The 17,931-nt window shown below is 40.5% G+C and overlaps 1 protein-coding gene across 1 annotated transcript; it reads right to left on the bottom strand.

Annotated features, from left to right (window-relative positions):
• Nucleotides 1–11,395: 11,395 nt before the first annotated feature.
• NENF (neudesin neurotrophic factor) lies at nt 11,396–17,872 on the bottom strand. Its single transcript, XM_072409839.1, has 4 exons — nt 17,686–17,872; nt 13,773–13,833; nt 12,514–12,617; nt 11,396–12,254 (listed from the first exon to the last, which is right to left on the bottom strand). The coding sequence occupies exons 1-4, from the start codon at nt 17,836–17,838 to the stop codon at nt 12,078–12,080; spliced, it is 495 nt and encodes a 164-aa protein (XP_072265940.1). The 5' UTR covers nt 17,839–17,872; the 3' UTR covers nt 11,396–12,077.
• Nucleotides 17,873–17,931: the final 59 nt, after the last annotated feature.

The raw sequence follows: 17,931 nt of genomic DNA, 5'->3' as shown, positions 1-17,931 counted from the left end.
ATTGCCCTAAAGCCGTTGTCTAATACATAGTCAAGTGTCACTATTGAAGGGGTAAACTGGGGCACGGCAGCTTTGGGGTTTTACTATTAAGATGTAAAATGGGAATAGCCAACAGGAAAGCCAAAATCTCCTCGTTATCAATGAAATGGCATTTTTTCTGTTTGATTTTCTCCCTCTGTGAACGTCCCTGGAAAGCACAAAGAGGCCATTTAAAATGTGATCTATAAACCGCAGAAAAAAAAGGTAATCATCCAGGAATTTAACAACTATCCGTTTGCTTGCTACAAAATCCCCTAATATTTTCAAGGTCATCCATCCCAAGAATTGGTTCTATATTGGAAGCAAAAAGAAAAATCCCCAGGCAAAAAAAAACAAAAAGACATTTATAGTAATGTAAGGTAGTTTCAGGTTAATACCCAACTGCAGTCACAAGATTCAAATTCATCTCATTCTCAGTTTGTGAATTAGATCATTGGGGTTTAGTAGACAGAGTTTGGGCATCTTTTGCATTTTCCTCCAACCATTCACCACCATCTAGACAAGGAAACATTGGAGCTGATATTCTAAAGCATTACATACTCTTTATTAGCAAAGTGAATTATGCAAGGCGTAGTGAATGTTGTGAAAATCACTTCACAAAGAATACCAAACGTGCAAGGAAAAGAAAGATACTTGCAGATGTTTTGGAAGTGAGCTGAATTCCTGTAGGTGAGTGCTATGACTCTGAATAGACAGTTACTGTATACACAGCTTCTAGGAGGGATCCTGGGAGTAGAGTACAGGAAAGCCTTTCTCATCCTTTTTAACATGGGGGAAACCTTGAAATAATATTAATTCAGGACTCAGGGATCCCCTGATTTTTTTTTCGATATGCCCAGATCAGGATATAATAGCCTGGTGGCCAATAGGGTGAATGCCCCTTGCATAGTTGGCCAGTGGAAAGAATCAAGAACAGACATAGGGAGTCGCAAAGTGTGCCACTGCATCAGAACCCAGAACCCTACTCTACCAACAGGCTCCCCACAGGGGCTCCAAGTCAGTTTGGCTGGGGGCCCCCAAGTCAAATCTGCACAGGGGTCCACTGTTGGCTACACCTGTCTCTGGGAACAATGTCATCCTTACAGATACCAAAAACGATCATTGGTGTTAGTGGTAACTGATATGGGCAGCACAATTTGTTCACTGGTCAAGGAACCCCTAGAAAGCTCTGGAGGAACCCCAGGGTTCCAAAGAACAGTGTTTGAGAAACGAGATTGGGGAGGTCTCGTAAACTGTAACATGTAACACTGTAACAGATCGTAAACATGTGGAAAATGTCTCATACATGTATAAGAGAGTGGAGATGGACAAGCAGTGTAGAGCTCCAGTAATCTAGCTTTAGGTAAAATAGCTGTCCAATGTGACGTCACGTGGGAAACTGAACTGCAGATTACCTCTGCAGTTCCACTATGATCTCCGGGCACTATGGGTGATAAATGGGGACATAGTAGTAGCACAGCCCGGCAACAGCGAACGCTGCTGCAGCGCTGTACTATGTATTCTTGGATATAGAAACTCTATCCAAGAACACATACAACTAGTTAAAAGACCCTAAAAACCATTCCCGCATTGACTTCAATGGTGTTCAAACTCAGCATTTGATCACCTGGAGAATTTCTCACTATTCGATCGAATACCTGGTGAATCGAGTAGTGAGATATTCGACTAACACTAGTCTTGAGTCTGACGGTCTTTTCCAAGATTCATGGCGGGGCAGGTGGAGAGCGTTGCAGTTGGTCTCGGTTTGTTCTTTTCTTCACTTGTTGCCATTCAGAAGACACCGGGGGGCAGGGTAGGCCAGTCCGGGAGATTCTCCTGAGGTAATTCAGTCGTGCCCAAGAAAGATGCTAGATCTCCAGTTGCCGGAAAGTGGCAGATTTGCTTCCTCTGTGCGCATAAATTTAGAGCGGGAAACCCCACGGGTACTTAATGTTGTCATCTCTCAGCATGGCTAACAATGGCTTTAGGGCTCAACGGAGCACTAAGGTGTTGTGTGCGAGGTCTGTAAAAACAGTATGGGTTTATTGTTAAAGGTGATGTCCTCCTGGGATCTGGCCTCTTGCATGACGGGTTCCTTAACGTAGTAGGAGTGAACGCGGCAAATAACATCCCTGGGTCTGTCCGGGCCTTGGTCCAATGTCCTATGAATGCGGTCTATTTACATAACATTGTCTCTCAGTTTTTGTAGGAGATCATTGAACAGGGAAGTGGCGGACAACCCTTTCTAATGCTTCAGAACACATATTCTCATATTCATATTCAGGTGTTCACAAACGTCTAGCTATAAGAAATATTTACTGCATGGGGTAATATCTTATTTTAGAAATATCACTGTAAAATATTGAGTACTGAAAATTCCCCTGAAAGTAACAAAAATGGTTTTACTGTCTATATGTTATGTGAAAGAGCTACATGTGGAAATACAAGCGGTTTGCGAAAGATTTTTATATCTGGCGAGGAAAGAAAAGCGAATCAGAACATTTTCTTCATCATATTTTAATCTTGTGAAATTCTTTCAATAGGTGGAACTTTGTTATAACATGTAAAACATGTAAAAATCAAAGGGAACTATAAAACGGTAATTGTCAAAAGTAATTAAGTTTTGTTTGCATTGAAGTAGTTTTAATTTATGTGACATTCACTTTTTCAATTTTTATTGTATTGTATTTTGAGTATATTGTTTATATGAGCTTCTTCCTTGCTTGTGTTATGTATTATATATATATATATATATATATATATATATATATATATATATATATATTTGTGAACTGGCCGCTAGGTGGAGAAAACTGCACCAACCGCCAGATCCAATCAATTTTCCGATCAGTCGGAAGTCCCAACACACTGCATAATGTCAAATGGTATCCTAGCTTTCTGATCTTTTTTCCCCTACAAAAAGTGACCTAAATACCCAGATTGTTTTCAATTGTACATCCAGATATTTAGTAGTTGGAGTCCCAATTGGTTTTTATCCAATCCAGGTGCCATAACATATCTGTATACACGGTCTGTGGATCCACGTCCAATCAGATGCATATAAATTGGTAACGTATGATCAGTCAGTGTCTGATATCTCTTCTATCGCACTTATGATTTATCACATTATAAGTGAAAATCTTCCCATATGTATAAAAATATAGAAGGACCAAAAACATGGTGCAATGTCTGTAATTATTCTGTAACAAATAGCAAATCATTCTTTTGTCATTTTTGTACTGAATTTTAGAAAGTAGAAGAAAACAACCAATTACTAATGGTTACATCACACACACATACATATGTACATCTACACACCCTTCGTGTTCTTAAATAAACCCAAAACAGAAAAAAAAATAAATGGAGCCGCGCACATGCTGAGGTTTCGCTGACATACTTTAAATGTGCCAAAATAAGTATGTAAGATAATGGCCCATTTGTTTTAAAACACTAAGAAAGTTTTCATATAAGAACTGGCTATGTGCCATGGCATTCCTGGAAAGTAGGGATCACCTCCCAACAGGGCTCCCCTGTGCCAGTATTCTGAACTCTGCTGCTATCTAGTGGCCTTTTGTTCACATGACATCAACTGGATAAGTGTTTTGTTGCCTAGCAACCATTCTTCCTAAAACGTCACTTACATTTAAAAACTTTTTTTGATAGAAAATACTTCTTTTCCCACTTGGATTGTTAGGCAATATGTACCTATTGTAACTTTCTGGCAATATTTGTGGCAAAAAAAAGGATAACTGTGCTTCACAATGTCTTGTACACAGTAAATACCCGACCCCAGGGACACAAATCAATAGCAGGCCTTACTTTAAAACTTGGAAGGTCACAATATACAGAAACAGAATCATTGTTCGGAACACAGTCACCTTTTATTATTAAAATTACATCCTTGAGACATGGAGTTTGCCCAGGCTGCATGCAGAAGGAAGCATTTCCCCGGTCTTCAAGTAAATAACACCAGCTATGCAGCCCAAAGTTTGCTAAACTTTGCATGAGGGCCTAACTATAATTCCATACCCCCCACCACCACCACCATTTAGAGATAGAGAAGAAGGACATTTTTAACTCAAAGTATGTAGGCAAATGTCAGGTTCCCAAAACAAATGCAAACAATGACTGATTTTAGGTGTATTTACCCACCTAAAAGATTGAATTCACCCACCATCACTGCTTCAGGCTCCAGCATCCCCTGCATTGCTGAAAAGCCCCGGATGGTTCTCTAAGCTCCATCTTCCTAATCCTCCGTCCAATCATAGCTTAGGAGAAGCAGGACCGGGGAGGCCGCACTTTTCAGAGCAGTTTGTGGAGATACTGGGGCAATACCTGTGTGGGGGTAATGGCAACTGGGACACATGCAGTGCAGATATAGAGAGGTGCAAAATCTGCTGCTGCAAGATGGCCCAGGGCCCTCATCAGCCAAGGGCCCCAAGTTTGTTCTGTACAATGTCCCACTGTTGGTACTATGGGAGGTAGTTACCCCCAATTTTAAAAAGGAGATGAAGCACACCAATATGGGGGAAACAGTCAAAAGTTGGACAGGTCCCTAACTACAAATCAGTTTTTAGTGTTTAACCGTAATGTTACCTAATATTAAAAATAAAAAAAATATTGCAGCATTGCAAGCTGCACAAAGATTATCGGGGCAAATACACCCCAATCCAGCACACGTAGGGTAATTCCAATCCAACAAATACCCTGAGAGATACAACAGGGTCCCCAAAATGAATACATTGTCTGATGTATACATGGGCCCCATGTGTTTACCGGCCCCACTCGTTGCCTTGGTGCTTGTTACAATCATTTTACATAACAGTGCAAATACTGAAGTGAAAAGATTCACCGCGATTCAAAACACACCTAGCTGTACTGCTGAAAAGAATGCTGACAACTCCAAGAACTGTGCGCTGACAGTGGCTGCCATGGCAACCTGTGTGTGTAAACAAAGCTGCTGCAGCCAGAATACTTCAGGAAAGAAACTGCTGATGACATCAGGCCCAGGAGGAAGTTGGTGAAGAGGGCCGGCCGCGAACATCGAAACCTGCGTTGTGTTGCGTGTTTACATTGCATATGGCACAATGTTTACCTTCCCTATGGGAGAGCGCAGGGGCCACCATAACAATGCATAAATATTGGCACCAATCTGCATATTTCAGATTTACTACAACTTTTATTCTTATTATACAAATAAAACAAGTCATATTCCACAAAACTTAAATGTGAAAAATTATCGAGCAGGCAGGTTTATTATTGCAGGGGGGACAGGCGATGTCCCTTCTGTAATAACTCACCTTCCTGATCGCAATCTTTTTTATCAAATACTCTGAGCTGCACAATGTACAATTATTATTATTAATATTATTATTAATTAAGAGGATTTATAAAGCGTCAACATATTACGCAGCGCTGTACTAATGTACAGCGCTGCGTAATATGTTGACGCTTTATAAATCCTCTCCTCCTGTATCTGTGTCTGTATCTGTCTGTCATTTGCAACCCCTATTTAATAATAGGGGTTGCAAATGACAGACAGATACAGACACAGATACAGGAGGAGAGGACCCTGCCCCGAAGAGCTTACAATCTAAGAGATGGGAAAGTAAGGCACAATGTCAGTATTTTGGCATACATCTGGTTACTGGGAATATATGAACTCACATGCACATTTGCAGAGTTACATCATTTGGGCCTGGCCAATCAATGGCTGAAGATCGGACACCCGAGGGACACCGGGTGAGTATGGCAGCACTGGCGCAGGAGCAAGGACAGGTGAATGTATTTTAAAATTTTGATTAGGCGGGTAAGTTTTATACCAGGGAAGTGTAAAGTGTGCCCCAGACCTTCCTCAGCCAATAGGAACCCCAAGTCAGTTTTGCACAGGGGCCCACTGTTGGCTATGTCGGCCACTCTGTTGTGCCAGGACATTTATTGCTCCCAGGCTCCTACTGGCATCTGCTAGGCACCCAGGAGTGATAACTGGGGGTAACGGCTAGATTTTTACAGTCGGTTGCAAATGCCTAGAACACTGGTCACTTTTTTCGTCATATAGACTTTTAATTAAAACTGCATTTGCAAGCATTTTCCCCATTTCCAGTCCTTCTAAATGCCTGAAATGGTTTTATAAAAATGCAGTGACAAGCAATTCTAATTCAAGTCTTTGAAGGCAACGGGGGCCGCAAACTGCCCCTGAGGAACGTGTGTTGCATGTGATAAAACATGCAACAATGCTACAACCACCAACCAACCAATGCACTCCTTCATTCCAATATTAGGAAATGTGCATTTACCGCTTATTTACACCTCTGAAACTTTTTGGGTGAGATCCTACATGTAGTGTAGATTGGAAAAAAAATTAAACTCACATAAATTACAAATATAAAAAAACAAACAAAAAAAAATATTTATAAAGCAGTGAATTTGACATTCACTGAAACATTCAAAGGTAAAGAATCAATTGCTGCCCTTGAAAAGCATGGACCTGGAAGGTTCTCCAACAGGGAATATTAAAGTGAATTTCAGATTCATTGCTTTATGAGCAGACCCCTAAATGAAGTAAACTAAGCTACCCTTAACGACCCCAAATTTAAAAAATAAGAATTAAAACCCCCCTAAATAAATCTGAAGAAATATTAAGTAATTTTACCAAAGCAGATCAATCATTTAGAAGAATGTATGAATCGTGCATCAAAGTGGTTTCAATAGTTTCAGATTGAATGCACTGTGAAAGATGTGTACATTTTAGGTTAAAGTTAGGTGAATCTTGGGTGGGAACATTTTTAAATAGCCTTGATGAAATTTCACCACCGGTGATGTCAGTAATTACGCCACAAATACGGCGCTCGTCTCTGTCATTGTAATTCGCAGGTCACATTATATCATTTTTAGGTTCCCTTATTCTTCACATTTGGATCCAGTCCATGATTTTAGCCGCATTGAGATTTCACAAGATTTTAATATTATTTTGCAATCAAAATTCGCTTTCCTTTCCTCATCAAATATAAAATTCCTGTGTTACACAAACCTCGGGTGCCCTCCCATACAATGTTAATAAGGGCAGAATCATGATTCAAATTCATTCATATATTTACAGTAAGTGAATATGATAATTTGCTGTAAATTGTTGGATTGTACTGCATCGCTCAGCATATTACAATAAATACATTCATCCGAATGATATCATGATGAAAAACAATAAATCCAACTGGACCGGGGCTGTCCCATGTAAAGGTTATACAGTTTAATGCTGAAATTTGAATATATTTGTCATTTACAGGAATATATATTCCTTTACTCTGCATTTGTAGGACAATGGTGATGTGACGCCACTTGTCAGCCTCACACCATCCAAATATTGAGAAGAAAACCTGTGTTGGCCCATGGCAAGCAATCAAGTAATATAATGTGCTTTCACAATAAGGCAATGTTCATGCTGGCACTGAGGTTGCGGTGCAGTTACCACTTCCTCATGCCATGGGCTTGGGGAAGACGCTACACATAGCTTTATCCTACAGAACCCCCATAGGGAATGATTGGGCAGCAATCAATGGTTAAGTGCCACTCATTGCCACCCACTGTCAAATCTGCAGACACAAAGGCTTTAAGAAGAAGCACTGCGGTGCTAGCTGCCAGGAGCCCAATGGGATTGCTTGACCCTAAGGCAGGTCTGAACCTTGTCTAAAATTAGGATCTGTCTAAAATTTTGGGGCAATGGAATATACTATAACACTGAACTTCAGGTGCAAAATCTTTCTTTATATTCCTCAAAAAATTAGTAAGCCAGGTAATTATTACCTACTAAAGGTAACCTAATAAAAATTAAATATATACAAACATATATATACAATATGGTTAGTTTTATTAGATTTTGTGCCTATTGTAATGACATTTGTATCAAATAAAATGTATACATTATTTTCATTCTTTTTTATTACCTTGCATGGACCCTGGCATCTAAAAAGCCCCATTTTGTCTATATTTGGTCTTGATATTTGAATTTGCAGCAGTGAGGAGAAATTATTATATCCAAAATGCATAGTAAAAGTAGCAAATGTAGAAATTTGTAGTAATATAATCACATCACTTTGCTGTAAATGCAGAGAGTTAAGGAAGGGACCCAACAACTTCACCAACCACCAGGACCAGTTTTTGGGCCTCAGTTGACAGAATAGCAGGGCTGCATTTCCATGCATTTGGGAAATGCAGCCCTGCACGGAGTAAAACCCCCCCCTGCCCACTACAGGTTTTGTCCTTTATCACAGGAAGATCCTGCACAGCCTTTCAAGCTGAATTACAGTACAGGTTTGGTTGAAATGCATCCATCCATGCCATGACTACACATACATACATGACATGCCACAGAATACACAACTCTTGTATTGTAGACAATATTCCAAGGTTTACAACCTCTCATAATAACACTAACAATACTTTATTGGTAGAAAGCCCCTTTAGCTTTCCTATCCAATGTACTGTACATACCCCAGTACAGACATCAGATTGGCATGGCTTCTCTCCATCAGCCTGGTTCTGGCTTGGGCTGTGTCAATTGGAGGGCAGCTTACCTGGCTAAGGACAACGGGCTGCCACTCAGGTGTGTAATGAGAGCATCATCACTCATCATTCTCATACACTTGGAAGAAAACCTGGCATTTAACCTCCTGTGGGTCCTCTATTGACTATAAACCAATTATCATTGTGTGATACGTATGAGAAAAGGGTGATCAAGGCTATATACTGCTTTATAATGCTTAGAATAATTTAGCATAAAAATAAAATATTAACAGTTTCCCTGGAAATAATATGCAACCTGCTCACAATTATGAAGTTTAAAATAAACTTTCAGCACCAGTCTATTTTATATACTCTGGCGCCATCTTATGGCTGATATGGTTATTGCATTTTTATGGCTAAAATAATCTTTAGCTTTGTGCTTTGTTTTTTTACCTAAAAAAACACACATTAAAGATTCACTAAAAATCAGGGGTTTTATAATTTTATACACACAACCTCAAACTCCACAACAAAAAAATTCCTCTAGGTGATTAACTTGGAAAGCCATTGGTAAATATCCTCATTCTTCTCTGATCTGAAATATTGCTAATTACTTTATAATATCCTTTTTTTATCTGATTTGTAAAAGGAAGCATTTTCCTTTATTAAATTCTCCTGAGCAATCTCAGTGTTGTATAGAAGTCTAAAAAGTCCAATTATTTTCAAAAACAGATTGTTAACCTTTTTTTTTAAAGCACCAACATATTATGCAGCACTGTACAATAAAAAGGAACTGTAGATGACAAAGCTGCATAATAACGTAGAACTAATAATGACACAGGAGGATGAGAGCACTGTGCCCAATAGACTCATATGGAGCAATTTTAATTCTGTTGCAAAGGGAATGTGATTTCTTTATGAATTTTGCACAACAATAGTAAAAGGAACTGGAATATGAATGTTTAAGTTTTAAAAAATGACAGCAACAGTAGGCAAAAATGGAAGTTACATTTTTATAGCAATAAATTGCACAATGGCTTTTGAGGCAATAGTGTTATATTATCTTCTCCTTTGGTGTGAGGGTGGTGGGTGTCACAGTTCCTGTTGCAGTATCCCTTTAGTGATGTCAGACATTTGGAGCCTAAACGGCACGATGACCCCCCAGGAGGTGTGTCCATGACATCCCGAGCTAAATGGATTTTGGGTGAATAAAGCTGGGTATATTTCAATGATTCAACCCAGAAGAATGAGGAGATCAAGTGGTGCAAAAGTAATGCAGGGTAAATGGAGACGTCATTTAAAAATATATATATTATTATAACTAGGATTTTTTTTATATTTGTAGTACTTTGAGCCAAAAGCAAACTCCTCTTTTGTCTTGGACTTCATTAAAGTAGAACTAGTTCAGTTCTATATTAAAGATTGTGAGCAGGCAGCCTTGATGGCAGAAGCGACAAGTAATGTCCCCTAAAATGCCCATAAAATAAACTATTCTGCATGTTTGCATTTTATTAAAGCACACTCACGTGTCCTTGGGCCATCTTGGGCACCAGGTCCCACCCGGTAGATGTCTGGGTTTGGGTCTTCAACCGTTGACCATAACACACAGCAAGACAGATAGTACAGCAGGTATAAAAGAGGTTCAGAGAGTAGGAAATGGTACTATGTATGGGAGAGGGGCCCTGGTGAAGCAGTACATAAGAGTTATTCTGTTGTTCTGGCAGTTGAAGGTATGCCAAAACACCCAACATTATTATTATTACACAGGATTTATATAGTGCCAACATATTACGCAGCGCTGTACATTGAATAGGGTTTGCAAATTACAGACAGTTACAAACAATGACACAGGAGTAGGAGACGAATCTGCCCCAAAGAGCTTACAATCTAGGAGGTGGGGAAAGTGTCACACAATAGGAGGGGGATATGTTATGGTGGGAAGTAATGAGGGTTTAGGAAACACAAGACAACAGGCAGGCAAGTTTGAAAATATGGGTTTTGAGTGCTCTTTTAAATGAGCATAAAGTAGGAGCAAGCTGAATAGGACGAGGAAGACCATTCCAGAGAGTCGGGGCAGCTCTAGAAAAGTCTTGGAGCCGTGCGTGTGATGAGGTTATGAGGGAGGAAGTCATCAGTAGGTCATTGGAGGAGCAAAGAGAGCGACTATTATAGACTGGACTGTGCATGTGACTTTTAAAAACGATTGCGAACAGGCAGGCAGGTAAGATTTATCACAGAGGTGACATCGCCTGACTTTTCTGCAATAAACAACCTGCCTGTTACAATTTCCTATTTGTAAAGTTTTAATGTTCCATAATAGTTACTGCAGCTAGTTTCACAATTGCACGCAAATGCAGCTGCCGCATCTGCCCTTGTACTTGACATGCAGAAGTGTCTAATGGGGCACTGGGTCATATAGACAACAGACTGCCAGATGCACCAATTTGTGTCACCATTAATCATTAAATGATTTGTTTGCAGCTGGCAAACAAATCAACCAAAAAAAAAATAAATGTTTTTTTTAGGCAATAATACCTTCCAATTTGTATAGTTTATTGGTCTTCTACCCCATTGATGTTTAATGGGGATGACCATTTTCACTTATTATTTGTATCTATTATTGTTTGAAATTGTTGGATGAATCATTTGAACACGAATATACATTATTATTGCCTAAAAACCCAGCTTTCTTTGGAGTAATTTTTATTAATATTAAATAAATACCTAAAAATAAGAAGGAGATTCGTTACTTTTCCCCCTTGGACAAGAAAATAACCACCCTGTAACCACTGCAAAGCCATCCATGTAAACATGTCTTAGGATCAGAGATTCCATCATTCCTTTATAATTTAGCAAAAAACACAAGAAGACAGCGGTATGTAATTGTAGGAATGTAAGTGTTTTATTTTAACCAGCACAATTTGTATAAAACATCTAACAAGTAATGAGGTATCATGTTCTGGTAACACAAATAACGTCACATGGTATATAATACATATGTATGCACAAGGTAAGGACAACTCATCCCATAAGTGATACAATTAGGGTGATGTGTTTGCTGCCCTGCAATATCTCTATGACATTATAGTGGTGATATACCCATTGAAATGCCATCTCCAGACAGTGAGCAGTGCAAGGTCAGGTAATGGTGTTGTGTTCCCTGAGATGTAGATAAAGCAAATAGTTGGCTAATACGGCTGTGTGACTCCACCATTCCGGGTTCATCTGGGGATCACTGAAAAGTTCTTTTTCCCGGTGACATTGTCTGCAGGATCAATACATCTTGTATGCGGAGTTCCTTTAGAGTTTCTGGCTGCCCTGGATAGCTCACTCACATCGCAGCGTGCACATGCACAGCTAAAGGGATGCTGGGGTGCTAAAAAAAAAAAAAAAAACACTACAGCCTGTCTCCTCTAATTTGTAATGTCACTGATTGAGAGCATGAAGTGTGTAGAGAAACAAAACTGATTGCTGTAAAAACTTTACAGAAAGAGAAACAAACATTTCTAATATTAAGAGTTCTTTTCTAAAGTTTTCAGATGACCTACAAAAACATTCAATCAAAATTCATCTTTGATAGTAAATTGTGGTTGCTCCTCAGGCTTGAAGTTAGGATTGGGGCTCCCGTCATCGTTCAGGATTCGTCTGGCGGTGTAACCAACAATGGGGTACTTTTTCTTGTACACGCTCTCGTAAATCTCATCCAAAGACTTCAGCTGCTCTTCAGTGAGGCCGGTCTAAAGGGAAAGAAGAAGAGGGTAAGAAAACGCAAGCAATGCGAGTGATTGTAGTGATAGGTAATTCCTGATTGGTGGATAAGAGTCACTTTTCTTACTTGCCTTTTACCAGTTGTGGATACTAAGCATGCCAAAAAAATGCCATTGCAGTACACAGGGTGCGAGTAACCACCCTGCTGCCGTTTGTGGTTCAGGATAGAACTCTGCTTTGACATGGCAAGGAGATATAATGAGATCACTGCAGCATGGCATTACTTACCGTATCATAGGTGAGGTCTTGTGGTTCCAGAGACATTTTGGCAACAGCCCGAGAGGAGTCTTTTCCTGCCAGTGCATTGTATGGAGCTCCCTTCCCATAGAACTCTTTAGATAGAAAAAAAATGGCTGACATTCTGCTGTCTCTGGTAGCTCACAGCTTTAAATACACAGCACAATTTAACAGTGGCAGCCACCATCAACAGCACATCCATGACCCCCTTCCTCCTCCGGCTGGGAGAATGAATGGCTACCTTACTCCCAGCTATTAAACTCTGGTGGTGATTTGCTGCCCCTTGTGGTGAAAGCAAGCACTGCAAAAGCCTACTTGCGACCTCTTTTGACCTTGCATCACCTTAAATGGCCAGAATTTGCATAGAGCTGCTCTTGGACAGGGCTGTGCTGCCTGTGATAACATAGGGCCTAATTTACCAAAGCTTTGGAGAAGACAGACTATGATGGGAGTCATCAGCAAACCTGGAATGGATGTCTTAAAATCATTTGCAAATGATTTTAATTGTGGACCAGATCCAACCCAGGTTTGCTAAATCAGCCAGGTTCTCCCATGATAGTCTGTCCTCTCCGGTCTTGGAAAGTTTTATTAAATCAGGCCCATAGTGTTTGGTAATTGGTAGGGTGAGCTTGGACATGGATTGACCGTTCTCCATTGCTGCCTGGACCCACCTTTGGCTTGTACTTTCCTAACCACAGACTTTCTGATTACCTTGGATTACCCGACCGGCTGACTGGCTCTACTTTGACCACAAACCACTAGACTAACCACCTAGCTGGCTGACCTCACATGTTGTATCTCCAGCCATGTCTTTCTTTGGGGTTCAATAGTTGTTGATCGATCCTTGCCCTCCCCAGGGATCCCTAAGTCTTAGGGGCAACCAAGTGCTGGGATGGGGCAACTTGCCTCTCAAAGCTGATTGGGGGCTACGGAGACAGGTTAGATGATCAGGTAAAGCATTGGCACCTGACCAGGGACCTTACAATAATGCAACAGATGAGGACCGGCTCCTAGTGCTGCCTCCATCTCCCAATCTGAGTTCTGCTTGGTAGGGAATGTCAGGATGCTAATACTCAAACAAAGATACTTTTGCAAACTCCCCGGATTCATCATTTTATAATCAGGTTTTTTTTTATAAATCTTGCAGCTGACTGATGAGTTATATTATAAAGATTATATTCTGGAATATATATACATAAATATCAGCAATGGACAGATCTATAGAGAAAGATCTATAAAAGACACGTCACCTTTCCCAGCTGAAACGTCAAACACAGCGCCCTTCACTGCCATGTAAATGGGTTCATCGTCCTGCAGATAGAACGACAGCATTTTAATATGCAATAAATGAAAGATGACATTTCTATTAGGTTCTCTATAAAATGTGCAATGTTATTATTTATATTATTAAACAGAATTTATATAGCGCCAACACATTACGCAGCGCTGTACATTAAATAGAGGTTGCAAATGACAGACACAGGAGGAGGAGAAGACCCTGCCCCAAAGAGCTAGGAATATTGAACACCTTTACCTCTGAGTGCTAACCCCGAGTGTGGTTTAGGGTAAAAAAAAAACAGTTGAAAGCGGTAACCCCGTGCCACACTCAGGATAGCTAAAAAAAATAAAATAAAGACTTACCTGGTCCCATCGGCGTCCTCCAGGGTCCTGCGCTCCTCGGGCCGCATTCTCTTCCTCTGATCTTTCCCCCGGCGAGTGCGCTGACATTGGTGCGTGCGGGAGTGTGGCAGGAATTGCAAATTATTTTGTATTGGATTCAATGCAGTAACTGTATTGAATCTATAACAAAGTAATCCTTATATAATAATATTTATATTTTATATGCAACTGTACAGTTATATTACAGGTTTTATTATTTTTGATTTGTTTATGCACCCTTGTTTTAACAGATTTTTGTGCTTTTTTTATTTATAGTTTATTATTAAAATTTATTACATTTATTAAATATTGGACATATTTTGGTGAGTTATGCCTAAGGATTACAGGCCTACTATGTAAAATAAATTCTCATGAAAGACAATGTACAGCTTTTAGACATATAAATCAGGACAGAAATGAACCGCCCAGGAGATTTAAAAAAGATTAGACTGCCATTAAGGAATAATATTAATAATGAATGAATGGATATACGTGTGCTTGGATAAATGTGATAAAGTCATCATCCCGATCCATAAGTATAAATCTTGTAGCAGATATAAAGCAACACTTGTACAAACTTGTACAGACGTCAGGTTACTGTTGCTGGAAATGATCTTTCGAGATTGTTTCCAGTGATTGATGAATGAATGAGTGCTGTACACATAGCGCCATTCTGTTCTATAGAGAAGATGAGCAAGCAGCACCCCGCTTTGCTCTCCTTCAATGTAATGCACAGTAGTGGTTCCTGATTGGTCATTCATCATTCCATTCCACACAGATTTTCACCCATTCTGACCATTCGTATTTGGCAACAATCATCTGGTGTGTGTACAAAGCTTACATTAAAAAAAGTCACAAAATCCCATGCAGGCAGCTCAGGGTATAGAAATAAATCTTGCAGCAGTGTGAATGTTGCTGTAACGAGAAGACAGCCATACTGATCCTATGGCCACCTACCTAAAAAAAAAATATGTTAAATGTTTACTTGCAGGCCCTTTTTTTCAATAAATTTTTTTTTATTCACTCTCAAAGGGCCTGATTTATTAAAGCTCCCCAAGGCTGGAGAAGATACACTTTCATCAGTGAAGCTGGGTGATCCAGCAAACCTGGAAAGGATTTCTTCAAAGTCATTTACTAGCAAATATTTTCAATCCTGTCCCAGATACATTCCATGTTTGCTGGATCACCCAGCTTCACTGATGAAAGTGTATCCTCTCCAGCCTTGGAGAGCTTTAAAAAAATCAGGCCAGGGCACTATCTGCATGGAGTTTGCATGGGTTTCCTCTGGGTACTCCGGATTCCTCCCACATTTTAAAAACATGCAGTAAGGTTCATTGACTTCCCCAAATTGACCTTAGGCTGTATTAATGGAATATAACTATGGTAGAGACATTAGATTGTGAGCTCCTTTGAAGGACAGCTAGTGACATGACTGTGGGCTTTGTGCAGTGGTCTGTAATATGTTGGCGATATATAAGTACTGTATAATAATAATAATAAAGTTATCTTCAGAAAACTTTGTTGCAGTGCTGAATTTTTGATTATTTACACACACGCGACACAAGCAAATACATCCGAATCGACAAAAGATTGGCTTCCCCAGAAAGTTTTTTTGGGGGAATAGCCCAGCCAGAGCCCAGACCTAAACCCAATAGAAAATCTGTGGGGTGACCTGTAGAGAGCTGTGCATGGGAAATGTCTTGCAATCTGACAGATTTGGAGCTTTTACAAGGAAGAGCGGAGAATTATTGCCTTGTCAGGATGTGCCATGCTGATACTCCGACCACAGAGGACTGAATGCTGGAATTACATCAAAAGGCTTCAACAAAGTATTAGTGATACTGATACAGCCAGATTATTGTACTTTTTTATATTTCTCCCCTAACAGATTGGTTTGTTTTCAGCTGAATGGTGCAGGTTATTGGTCACATTAAAAGTTTGGAAATGATTTTTGCGGTCCTATTTTTTTACGTTACAACACCCGAGATGTGTATACGTTATATATCCGCTGTATATAATAGAGGGGCATTGTGCATGGGATTTCTATGACGCAGAGAAGAGGATCTTCCATGTTCCGTATTAGTTGTTGAGTCACATGACTGACCATCACACAAATATCATTATAAGAAAACTGAAGTTTATATAAAAGTTGTATTTCTGGTTTGACAACAAATTTTTCATAGGAGACCTCACCCAGCCAACCAAAGCTGCATGACGGATCAGCTTCACAGCAAAAATAGCAGCCTATTTATCATGGGGGAACCTTGAAATAACTTCCAGGTCATCAGGGACCCCCAGCTATGATTACTAGATCCACAGATCACAGTATATTAGTGTGAGGGTCAGTGGGAAGAATGTCTCTTACATTGCTGACCATTGGGAAGAATGTCACCCTTACAGATAGCCAAAAAGATCATTGGTGTCACGTAAACTGACATGAGAGCTGCAAATTGCTCAAGGAACCCCCAGCAACCTCTGCAGGAACCCTGGTTGAGTAACTCTGATATAGAACGATCCCTTGCAGTACCGTTCTTCACCACTAGACGAGCAGCTCGGAACAGATTAGGTCTTCCCTTCCACCTATTCACTACAGGGCGGCGATGTTCACACTGGTGGTGAGGTTGTACTACTCACTTCTAATCAGGGGAAAACATTACATGTAGCACGTACCTGCAGCAGCCCAATGGGAAATGTCAAATCTACAGACCAAGGGTGTAGTGGGGCGGCACGCTGTGCCCCCACTTTTTCACTGTTTATGCTTGCTCACCATGGATAGTTCTGTGCCCCCTCTTCTTTTTTTTTATGACTACAACCCTACTGTAGATCATTGCTAACCCCCCCCCCCACCCCCCAATGTGCAGAGTAACATGCTTTGGTGCACTGTAGTGCCACTCATTCGGGTACAGCACTGGCATGTGACCAGGAACCTTCCAGTAATTCTATAGATAGGTGAATATCAGGCAAACTTCCAGGAGTTCCTGTACCCTCCTGTGTGTTGTGCCACATGCATTGGTTTGCTGTGCTGCATGCGGCTACAAATACAAATGAATGGGCTGCTCTAATGCAACACAGACACATGCAAGAAACACACCATATCCAGCCATGTTGGTAGAAATCCACAGTGGTGCCACAGGGTAATGCAATTTGCAAAAACATGCAGTGCCCCTCATTCCTAACGTCACACAGACAGCCGTAAGCCACCCCACCCCCCATTACCTACCAGCAAAAGTTCATCTGTACTTGCAAAAAATATGCAAATGCAGACATATAAATATACACAGATATATAATATAAACATACACAGACATATAATATAAATATATAAAAATATATCATATGATATACAGAGCAAGCAATGCAACACAGAAAACATTCACACTGCCTCAATCATCTAATGGTGCCGGCTGTGCACCTTATCAACCATTCAGCCTCGTTGTTAAAGTACACAGCCGGAAAGCTTTGGTTATCCCATGCATGGCGCTGATTGGACAGTCAGAGGGTTACCTGCTCCCCATTGTATTTAGACAGATCGTCCTCTGTGAAGAGTCGGACGGGATTGTGATGAGTGTCGGGGTGTCGGATCCCGGGCTCCCCCATTACACCGGATAACCAACAACAGATGAGCAGCGCAGAGCAGAGCGCCCAGCACGGTGACATGTTTGCAGGGACTTCCGAGAGGGGCGGGGTTTCACGGGGCGTGGTTACAAAGAAAGGCGGGATTTCATGAATGGGTGGGGAACTGCAACACCC

Source organism: Pyxicephalus adspersus, chromosome 4 (assembly GCF_032062135.1).
Source record: "Pyxicephalus adspersus chromosome 4, UCB_Pads_2.0, whole genome shotgun sequence".
NCBI classification, from domain to species: Eukaryota; Metazoa; Chordata; class Amphibia; order Anura; family Pyxicephalidae; genus Pyxicephalus; species Pyxicephalus adspersus.
The sequence above is the reverse complement of the archived record's forward strand: the minus strand, read 5'-3'. Positions and strand labels throughout refer to the sequence as shown.

Coding starts and splice junctions, on each gene's coding strand:
- NENF (XM_072409839.1), bottom strand. CDS start 17,838: ATGTCACCGTGCTGGGCGCTCTGCTCTGCGCTGCTCATCTGTTGTTGG. Junction 13,834..17,685: donor CTAAATACAATGGGGAGCAG/GTAACCCTCTGA, acceptor TTCTATCTGCAG/GACGATGAACCCATTTACAT. Junction 12,618..13,772: donor TGACGTTTCAGCTGGGAAAG/GTGACGTGTCTT, acceptor TTCTATCTAAAG/AGTTCTATGGGAAGGGAGCT.